This window comes from Muscardinus avellanarius, assembly GCF_963383645.1.
Source record: "Muscardinus avellanarius genome assembly, chromosome: 11".
NCBI classification, from domain to species: Eukaryota; Metazoa; Chordata; class Mammalia; order Rodentia; family Gliridae; genus Muscardinus; species Muscardinus avellanarius.
This window is the reverse complement of record NC_137797.1, coordinates 65,966,660-65,978,202: the sequence shown is the minus strand read 5'-3', so window position 1 is coordinate 65,978,202 and position 11,543 is coordinate 65,966,660. Positions and strand designations below refer to the sequence as shown.

General features: G+C 36.4%; 1 protein-coding gene across 1 annotated transcript; it reads left to right on the top strand.

Moving 5' to 3' along the window:
- Positions 1-6,145: 6,145 nt before the first annotated feature.
- LOC308270238 (olfactory receptor 9K2-like) lies at positions 6,146-7,081 on the top strand (the record flags this gene model as incomplete). Its single annotated transcript, XM_080706034.1, has 1 exon — positions 6,146-7,081. One exon carries the CDS (start codon positions 6,146-6,148, stop codon positions 7,079-7,081), a length of 936 nt encoding a protein of 311 aa, XP_080562160.1.
- Between the last annotated feature and the right edge of the window lie 4,462 nt (positions 7,082-11,543).

Genomic DNA, 11,543 nt, shown 5'->3' with positions numbered 1-11,543 from the left:
CCGGTGAATTTGCCGCTGCCGCCGGCAGTATGGCGCTGCTGCCGCGTCCTCGGGTGTGAGGATCTCCTCTGTGGCTCTGTTCTCAGTCCGCTTTCCTTCTGGAGCCTGGTGATTTTTTTTTTCCTCTGGTGATGGTGTTTTCTGGCTATAAAAGGCGCTGATTTTGTGGTAATGGAGATTTGTTGTTAGCAGGGCTCTTAAGCCCTGCTTTTCTCGGTCGCCATCTTCCCGGAAGTCCTCAAGTAGGCATTTAATAACTCATGTTGCTCAGGGAAGTAGGAAATTAAAAAATTAAAAATGCAAGAGGTATTTTTCTGTTCACCTCTGGGTTTCATAAATAAAATGGAGGTACTTAAAACTAGTAGCAAACATTCTAGCTACAGTGTATGCAGTTTGTCTTTTCATTGGCTTTGTGCAGTATTGTTATTTTTATTATAAATATACAGCTTCTTTTTTTTTTTTTTTGTGGTACTGGGGATGGAACCCAGAGGCCTTCTACCTCCAGGCTACACTCCAAGACCTATTTTTTATACTTTATTTGGAAACAGGGTCTCACTAAGTTGCTGAGAGTCTCACTAAGTAGCTGAGGCTGGCTTTGAACCTGCGTGATCCTCCTGTTTCAGCCTCCCAAGTGCTGGGATTATAAGTGTGTGCCACCACGCCTGGCAATATACAGCTTCTTAATGGTTAAAGATATTAATTTTGAAGCCAGAATTATGGATTTGAATTTATTCTCACCCTTTGTATTAATTTCTCTACTCTTTTATTTCCTTATTCCTATGATGATAAAAATAGAACTTAAATTGGAACTAGTATATAAAATTATATTTAATATTAAAATATTCAGCCCTTGCCAGGCATGGTGGCACACACTTGTGATCCCCGCGCTTGGGAGGCAGAGACAGGAGGATCGCACAGGTTCAAAGCCAGCCTCGCTGGCTTAAGAGACCCTGTTTCCAAATAAAATATAAAATAAGTCTGGGAGTGTAGCCCAGAGGTAGAAAGGTTTCTAGGAACTCCAGTACCACCACATACACACACAAAAAATATTAAAGTACTTAGAAAAATGCTTGATACAAATTAAGTTTTCAATAAGCTTAATGAATTATCTTGTTGCCGTTGTGTTGCAAATGACTCTGGAATTCTTTTTTAGAATAAGGAGCTCTAAGTAAATTAATAAAAAAATGAGCACTTATGTTGCACTACAAGTTGTGATGTTTCAGGACCATGCTGAGCAATTCATTCTCTCCTGAATCAGCTTAAGATTCTGTTGGAAACAGGAAAGGATCACAGATGAGCAGCAGTTACTATGAATGAACATGACTATGATTACATTAAAAAGAGCATGAAGAAGGGTGGCAGCAATGGCTACTATAGCAAGACTGTAATTACTGGAGTTTTTCTGAGGAGGTATGAACTGAGTCTTAGACCAAAGGAAAAAACATGAAGAATAATTAAAATCAGTGTCCCGTGGACTACACTGTGCAAGATGATTGGACATAACATGAGCCATCTCCTCTGATTTCAGGGGGGTTACAGTTTAGACAGCAATAGAAAGCCATATGTATACATTATATATGTATGTGTATACGTAAATGCCGTATGTACGTATGTATGTATGTATGTACATATGTTTGTATTTCTGGGGATTGAACTAATGGCATACTACCTGTGATCTAGAACCCCAGCCCGATTTTATTTATTTATTTTTGAAACAGGGTCTCAATAAATTGCTGAGTCTTGCCAAATTGGTAACTGCTTTGAACTTGTGATCCTCTTGAATCCTCTTGGATCAGCCTTCCAAGTACTGGGATTACAGGTGTGTGCCATCATACCCGGCCCAGTTTGTAATATTTTAAATTATGATGATAAATGAACACACCAAAGAAAGGATGTAGAGATGATTTTGGTGGCACTAGTGAGTAATTTCAGTACACAAGTGGAAATAAAAGCCAGGAAAGATATTCAGGTCAATAAGAGAATGCAGGAGTAGCAACAGCAGGGAGCCCAACAACTATGAGATCTGTTGGGGGCAATTGTGATAGCGTAAGGCTGATTCTAACCAAAAGGGGAAGTGACAGGACTAGAAACTGGAAATACATGTTATAAAGTTAAGGTAGCGAAGGGCTCATATGTGAAGCTCGATTTTGAAAAGTATATTGAGTTGTCTGGGTTCTTCTCAGCTTTGTGAATTAGAAACATGACAGTCAGCTCACTAATGCAAACAAGTTTATCTTAAGTATTAATTTTGTTATTATGCACACGAATCATAGGTTTTGGAATATGTTAAACTTCCTTATGTCCCTAATCATGTAGCACTCACTAATAAAACACGAAGGGCCCACAAATACACAACGCTGTTTTTTTTATAACAGAAATATAAAACCAACAGTCTAAACAGTAAAATAGAGGTTAGCTATGAAATAATGAGAACTGGGAAGGAATAGTCAGAGAGAAAATGACATAGAAATTTAAAAAAAAATGGGATGCTACTAATGGGCAACATCTGGCTTGTTAGCAATTCACATAAGACCAAAGTAAAACAAAACCCAAACTGAAGGTTTCTTTTGATTATAAGGTTAAAAGAAAACACAAAAAAAGCCTTTCGGTCTTGTGTCTTAGAAGAAGTAGAAATCACGAGTACTTAGGTAGTGATATTTCAATGGAATAGATTGCATCCAGCCTGAAGGAAAAATCTTGGCAATAGATTTTTAATATACTTTCATTGGTGTATTGTAATTATACATCATAATAAAGTTTCAGAATGGTAGGACCACACATGCGTACTGGACAAGGGTACTAGCAAGGTAGGAATGATTCAACTGCTGCTAAAAGGAGATCCTAGTGGAAATTAAGGCGATTAAATCCAGAATGAAAGTATATTGGCCAATAATGTCCTTTGAAAGTTGAAAAGATGTCAGAGGATGATTTAGAAGTATTTCAGGGTAGCTATAGAAAGCAAAATATTGGGAAGAAGCGCTGGCAATCAGGTGGGTGAAAATGACAGAGAAGTAAATTTTAGTTTGATATAAAAAGAAAACTTTCTAACAAGGAATCTTGTCCAAAATAACTCGGTGATGATCCCAAGGGTATTAAACTAGTGAAGAAATCACACTTAGAGTTTGCTCCTCATGCAGACGCAACTCTCGTGGGATGGCCCTGAACTTTGCTCTTGTTATGAAATTATAATTGACTCATTTTTAAACCTTCTCTCTGAGGGACTTTTTCTTCCAAAGTCCTGAAAAACTTCATGTTGCAATTCACTGAAATTGTTTCACAGAATCAGAAAACACCTGGAAAGCCATGGCTGTTGGTGACTGCTATTTTTGTAGGTCATGGGGGATCAGGGTGTTTTGTTGTCCTTATTAAATTAGCGTTTTGTTCCCATTTTTCCGCCTTAGGCTTGTGAAGTGTCAGCATGGAGACAGGAGATTTACACACAGCTTGATCTCATGGGTTCATTGGTGCCTGCTTGAGTCTGGTAGATAAATGCTCATAATTCCCTGAAGCAGCCAAAGAAATTTCTAGCCCGTGATCTTCATTCTTCTTCACCTGTGTTCAGGAAGGCAACTGCAACAGGCTTTCAGACGAATTATCTTTAAGAAAGAGCAAACTTTAATAACAGGTAATGAGAAATTATGGACACACAAAGCCACTGAAAAGAGGGTTATGCCATGCCTACGAGCATTGTTATTTATAGGAGATTACACTTTGAGGTGTTTGGTCATCGTCGTTGATAGCTTTTATTTAAAAATATATATGTTGAATGAAACAAAAAAAATTTGGAATGCTAAAGTTTCATGTGAAAAAGAAGTGTAAATTTAGGCGAGAACAATTACAAGACAATCATCTATTTTAGTCCTATATTAACATGGCTAAGAACATTATCTAGATGCCGAAAATGTAGTTTTTTCATGAGTTTTGAAATGTACAACATCACAAATTACAGATTATCAAGATGTGAATAAACCTTGATAATTCAAATTTTATTTCTTGAAGGGAGATTGTGGCAAAATCAGACGAGGAACATGGTAATTGATGTTTTAAATAAAATCCCAGTGCTGTGTATTTTATCTCATTCTCATTTCACTGCTTAAAAAACCCCACAATCATAAAATTTCTCCATTATCTCTATTTTAATGATCTCATAATTGATATTATTTATAATTTTTATTCATTGAGATAAAACTTTTCATAGTCTATATTCTATAATTTTGCATGAAAGCAATAAACAATAGTACTAAATTGTACTCTATGACTCTAGGTTAGAGTCAACAGCTTTTTTTTCACAGATACATTGACAACATTTTCTGAACAAAAATCATTATATGATGTGGCCTGGATCATTAAAGTCTGGATTACTCTCCTCAAAAGCCTGATTAGACTAAGGTGTGGTACTCACAGCCTCTCTTAGCCAAACATTTTATAATATTTAATATTTTTATATAGATACTTTAAAATTTATACACACACACACACACACACACACACACACACATATATATATATATATATATATATTTTTTTTTTTTCTTTTTTTTTTTTTTCGGTACTGGGGATAGAACCTAGAACCCTAGAACCCAGGGCATCTTACCTCTGACTGACACCCCCAGACCTATTTTTTATTCTTTATTTTATTTTATTATTTTTGTTTTTGGTGGTACTGGGGGTGGAACCCAGGAGCTTTCTACCTCTGTGCTATACTCCCAGACCTATTTTATATTTTATTTGGAAACAGGGTCTCACTAAGTTGCTGAGAGCCTCACTAAGTAGCTGAGGCTGGCTTCGAACCTGTGTGATCCTCCTGTCTCTGCCTCTCTGCTGAGATTACAAACGTGCACCACCATGACCAGCATTTATTCTTTAGTTTTTGAAACAGAGTCTCACTGAGTTGCAAAGGGCCTAAGTAGCTGAGGCCATCTTCTTCTTCTTCTTCTTTTTTTTTTTTTGGTGGTACTGGGGTTCCTAGAAATCCTTCTACCTCTGGGCTACACTCCCAGACCTATTTAACATATATTTTTTTGAAACAGGGTCTCTTAAGCCAGCGAGGCTGGCTTTGAACCTGCACAATCCTCCTATCTCTGCCTCCCAAATGCAGGGATTACAAGTGTGCGCCACCATGCCCGGCTCTGAGGCCATCTTCTAACTGGGACCCTCCTGTCTCAGCCTCCCAAATGCTGGGATAACAAGCGTGCACCACCATGCCCAGCTAATAAATATATTTAATATTTTTAAAATGCTGTTTAAGAAACTAGCAATAAGTATATTTACCACCGATCATTTAGTAATGAACTAAAGGCAGTCATGTTGTAACAAACACTAAACATCATGTATAATACGCTGGGTTAGTATTGACATTCAATCCTTTTTTGTCTTCACATCTAGTATCAAACATATTACTTGACAGAACAGATACTTTAAAATATTGGCAAAATATACTAACGGATGATCAAATAGATGAAAATGGATTATTCCTGGAAATTGATTATGTTGCTTTTATTGATGTAGCATAGATTTAGTAGCATTTGATTGGGCATAAGAATTTAGGATTTTTTTTTCTCTTCCCCAGCCTTGCCCTCCTTCTTTTCTTTTTAAATAAGATTGAACAAGGACTATTAAACTTGTTACTTTTTAGAGGTATCATTGACATAAAACACTGCATATTTTGAGATACAAAATTTGATGTTTTAATATGCATTGTTAAATCTTAATCACACGAATGAGATGTGTGTGACATGATTTTAGCATATCTTAGAACGTTTTCCTATTCTCTCACAATACCTTTTCTCATTCTAAACCAACAAATGGTGGTTAATGCTTGAAGATACTTTATTCAGCTTTATGCCTAAAACTTTTCATTTTATTTTTCCAGAATAAAATATAATCATTCGCAGGTATCTTAACCTGTAAAGCCAGTTTATTTCCCCTATTAAAACCAAATTATTATATTGAACTTCATTTCCAGCCAGTTGTGTTACCTTAGGTAACAAAGCATCTCTTATCTTTACTCTTGTATATAAACTTAGTGGCTATGTAAGCAAAAGTCATCTCTAACTCTTCCTTAATGGGAAGCGTTGTTATGGCATAGTAAGAGTTGGGCGTCTGTGTGTTGACTTTCTCTTATACCTTGAAGCAGAAATTTGCCATGGCTGACGAGGGAGGAGACAACCACTCAGAAGTGACTGACTTCATTCTTGTAGGCATCAGGGTTCGTCCAGAGCTCCACAGTCTCCTCTTTCTGCTATTCCTGATTATTTATGGGATGGTTCTCCTGGGGAACCTTAGCATGATTGGCCTTATTGTGACTGATCCCCGGCTGAACACACCAATGTATTTCTTCCTAGGCAACCTCTCTGTCATTGACCTCTCCTACTCCACTGTTATTGTACCCAAAGCCATGGTCAACATCCTATCTAAGAAAAAGACCATATCCTTTGCAGGCTGCGTGGCTCAGCTCTTCCTCTATGCACTTTTCATGGTAACGGAGGCCTTTGTCCTGGCGGCCATGGCCTATGACCGCTTCATTGCCATCTGCAATCCTCTTCTTTATAGCGTCCGCATGTCAAGAAGTGTCTGTATGCAGTTGGTGGCTGGCTCCTATCTCTGTGGCTGGGTCAGCTCCATCCTTCAAATCAGTGTAACATTCTCCATGTCTTTCTGTGCCTCCCGTGTCATCGATCACTTCTACTGTGATTCAAACCCAATTGAAAAGATCTCCTGTTCTAATATTTTCATCAATAAGATGGTGTCGCTTAGTTTGGCTATTGTCATTATTTTACCCACGATCATTGTTATTGTAGTATCCTACATGTATATTGTGTCTACAGTTTTGAAGATCCGCTCCAGCGAAGGGAGAAAGAAAGCCTTTTCTACTTGCAGCTCCCACCTGGGGGTTGTGAGTTTGCTTTATGGGACTGTCTCCTTTGTGTATCTCACACCGCCAAATAACCCGGAACTTCGTAAAGTGGCTTCGATATGTTACATTTTGTTCACACCTATGTTGAATCCCTTAATCTACTCTCTAAGAAATAAGGATGTGAAAGATGCCATGAAGAAAGTCTTATGGAAAAAAAAATTTTAAATCTGTTTCCATTTGCTTTGTTGTTCATTGCATTGACTGATTTTCATCTTTCTGATCTAGATGTTTAAGCATTTAAAATTCAACTTATTTTAAAAGAAGAAAAAAAGTCTTTGTTTCAAGGCAATATTAAATTGGAACATTTGGACATTTCTGAAAATTTGCTGCATTTCTAACCAACAGTTATATATATGTCTTACTCTCCAGGTAATTATATGTGAATGGTGACGTGTAGTATTTTATTGTTTCTCTTCTCTGTACTCTAAGGAAAAAACCTAGATACAGAAAATACTCCATATAATTATTAACTTGGAAACTGTGTGTCTCACTGGTTTTCATGCCTATGATACTAAGTATAAATGTTAGTGTTTTGATTTTGATGGTATGATGAGATCATATAGTTAGTAACTAGCCAATTAGCCATAACTAATTATTCAGTGTGAGTGTGTACATGATAAAGAGGAAATGCAAAGGAAAAATAAGCACAATGCTCTTCGTTGAATGAAAAATAAACATGGAAAACTGATTTGATCTGAATCAGACATTTTATATGGTATTCTTTGAATAGCATTCTATTAGACTTTGCTCTAATAGAATGAAGAAATTTTACAATCTTTATAGTGTTTTTCAGCTCAGCCCTTTATCTTTAGGATAATGCAAATTATTGGTTATGAATATGGAATAAGTAAAGGTGCTGTATTGAGCTAAAGTCAGTTTGAAAGTCTGTTAAAATGATTGTAAAAATTTACAATAACCTATATGAATAGTTGGATTATACATGTGTGTACATGTATGCACATATGTGTGCATGTTAGCTTTGTTATGGGGTAATTTAAAAACATGATAGGTTCTGGACATCAAATATCAGTGATAAAGAGATCACTAATGCTATAGATCTGACAGGTATTAAAGGAAGCCAAGTTTGAAAAAAAAATCATGCCATAGTTACTAATGTGCAAGTAATTTAAGATATGCCTCAGGTAAACAGCCTCAATGCTTAAGTCTAGACAATATTAGTGCAAACACTCAATCTAAGAAATAAAGTATAATTGTCAGTTTTGTTCATAATACTAAGCATTACAAAAACCTAAAATATGAATAATTGAATAGATCCTTTATCTGTTTTTTTATTGGTGCATTGTAGTCATACTCTTAATGGGATAAAAGACTTGTGTAGACATATATGCACACATCACCCAATTAGCCCTTAACCAATCCCCATCTCATCCCCTCCCCATCCCTTCTACCCATGCTTGGCTTAGTGATTGACTTTGATATGTTTAAGTACATCATGTGCTTTAGAGAGTTTCCCTCTTCTCTCCTCCCATTCCCTCAGTTAGGTTGCCTTATTTGCTCCTCTATAGGATCTCCTTCTTCATCTAGAGTTCCTCCTATGACCCATTTCTCCCTAGCTTTCACATAGAGAGAAAGCATCTGATTTTTTTTATTTTTTGTGACTGACTAATCTCACTTAGCATAATGCCCTCCAGTTCTACCCATTTCCCTGTATATGATGTAATTGTGTTTTTCTTTATGGCTGAGCAAAATTCCACGGTGTTCATATCCCACAGTTTTGTAATCCATTCATCTGTTGATGGACATCTTGGCTGGTTCCATAGTTTGGCTATGGTGAATTGTGCAGCTATGAACATAGATACACATGCATTGGTTTGGTAGTTTGGTTTTTTTTTCTTTTGGTTAGATACCCAGAAGTGGTATTGCTGGATCAAATGGTAAATTTGTTCCCATTCTTCTGAGGATTCTCCATACTGTTTTCCAAAGTGGTTGCACTAATTTGCAATCACCAACAATGTTTTAGTTTCCACTTCTCCACAGCCTCACCAGCATTTGCTGTTATTTGTGTTTTGAATGATTGCCATTCTAGTTGGAGTTAGGTTGAAATCTCAGGGTAGTTTTGATTTGCATCTCTCTGATTGCCAATGATGTTGAGCATTTTTTTTCATGCATTTATTGGCCATTTGAATTTCTTTTGTAAAATGTCTATTTAATTCACTTGCCCATTTTTTGATTGTGTTGTTTTCTTAGTGCTAAGTTTCTTGAGTTCTCTGTATATTCTAGATATTAGGCCCCTATCAGATGTGTAGGTGGCAAAAATCTTCTCCCATTCTGTTGGCTCTCGATTGAGGCTTTTAACAGTTTCCTTTGCTGTACAGAAACTCTTTAGTTTGATGCAATCCCATGTATTGATTTATCTTTTAGTTTCTTGTGCCTTTGGGGTCTTGTTGAGAAAGGTTTTATCAATGCCTATACGTTGCAATGTTGGACCTATTCCCTCTTCTAGGAGCCTCAAAGTCTCTGGTCTTTTTTTTTTTTTTTTTTTTTTTGCTTAGATAGCAAAGCCTTTTTTGATGAATGCACGATGCCATGTATCTTTTAAAGTTAATGTTTATTGGGGTAAAGGACTTGAGGAATAATTGTTTTATCTTATAGAGAGGGAAGCTAGTGGCAGTAAATCAAAAGTTATTTATCTTTTTCTTCCTAAACCTGTCAATTTTCCATTTTTCTTGATGCTTAGATGAATAAAAATACCATTTGAGCAAAAAATAGGGATCCAAATCATTTCAGAAACTGATCTTTGGCATAGATTAGTGTTAGTCTAGAATATTTCTTTTCTAAATTTAGGTTTTACTAATTTCTACTGCATCTCCATTATTTGCAAGTGGTTGCTTTTTGTTATATCTATCTACCAAGTATGAGCTATTAAGGACTATTGGGAGAACACAATAAAGTACTGGATAAAAATACAGCCTACATCCACTTGCTTTTGTTTCAAATATAGTGTATTGCATTTCCTGTTTTGCAGACATAGCAGATTACAGTGTTCCAGTGCATAACCTCACAAGTGTCATTGCTTAAATTAGATGTTCAAGGGAATCTGGAAAAATTGAACACCCAAGGCAGGTGCTTTCTAAAGTGTTGAATTCATCATGGTGCTTTAATTTCTACAAGCAATTTCCTTGGTAAATTGTTTCTGGGTTCACAGCCTTGAACAAAATGGCATGCCTAATTTATTATTTTCTTGTTATCTGTGCCATCAAGATTTTATCCGGACAACACACTGTCACACAGATGTGTTGCTGGCCCTTATTGACAAAGTATTCTGTTTTTCAATTACGCATTGATTGCTTTTGAAATACTGCCATACTCAAGACAGTGTGAAGATTACCTTCTGTGTCCTCTACATTGTAAGCCATTGTTTAGAGGCAACTAAACTGTATGTGAAGATCCACAGGAAGAAAGCTTTAAATATGGTGCTATCATCATGGGAGGCTGAAGATTGCCTTAGGCGTCTCAGAAGTTCTTATTTGTACTGCGTTGTTAATTTTTCTGGTTATAATTTTTTGAACACGTACATATATTTATTATACTCCAATGGCATGTGATACATTTAATCTTTTAGGTTTTATGTATTGCTCATGCTTGCCTAATAGTTAGCATATTGATGCAATATTTACTGTATTTTCTATTACCAGGATTTTAAGATTCTCTGTTCCAGACAGTTGCAAGTGATAATTTCACTGATTCAAACTTCACAAACATAAGTTAAAGTTGCTAAACATTGTAGACTAACCCAGAGCTTGCTCTGTTTGCATTACTTTAGGATGGTGTCAACTCATGGTGTAATTTGAATTGTTACTGTGATTGGAGTAGTTGGATTGATAAGGCATTGTAAATACCTCTTAATGTTGAATTGATATTGGACTATGTTATTCTTATTCTTATGAGTTGAATATAGGATGCTACTTTGTCCAGTTCTGTGATGCCAGTATAGGTCATCAAATCAATAGCATTTCTGTGTTTCTAAGTTGTTACTCTAGTGATCTTAATAAGGAAGGACCAAGTTACTGTTGAGGGCAGATAAGAGGGGAATAGGATGAAATAAATAGGAAAAGAAAAAGCAGGGTATTCAGGAGCTGAACATAACCTAAGAAAATGAATCCATTTCAGTCATAACTATTCCAGTTTTGTAAAACAAAACAAAAAGCAAAGCAAAAACAATAAAACAAAAACTTCAACCAAAGACTGATTCCCATATTTCTTACATTTATATAATATTGCTTCTAGTTTTGTTTTGTTTGTTGTACTGGGGATTGGATCCAGGGCCGTTCTACCTGAGTTACACTTACCAAGCTTCGTTAGAAGGTTTAGTGGAGACAGCAACTGGTTTTCCCTCCTACCTGCCCTTTGTCTTCCTTCTTTCTTTCACTGGAGATTAAACCCAGGGCCATTTGCCACTGAGCTATACCCCCAGCCCTATATTATTTTTCATTTTGAAACAAGGTCTTGCTAAATTTCTGAGGCTGGTCTTGAACCTGCAATTTTCTTGTTTCGTCCTCCCAAGGACTGGGATTGTAGACGTGTGTCATCATGCCCAGCTCAACACACGACCTTCCTTTCTTTTCTTTTCCTTTCCTTTCCTTTCCTTTCCTCTTTCTTTCTTTCT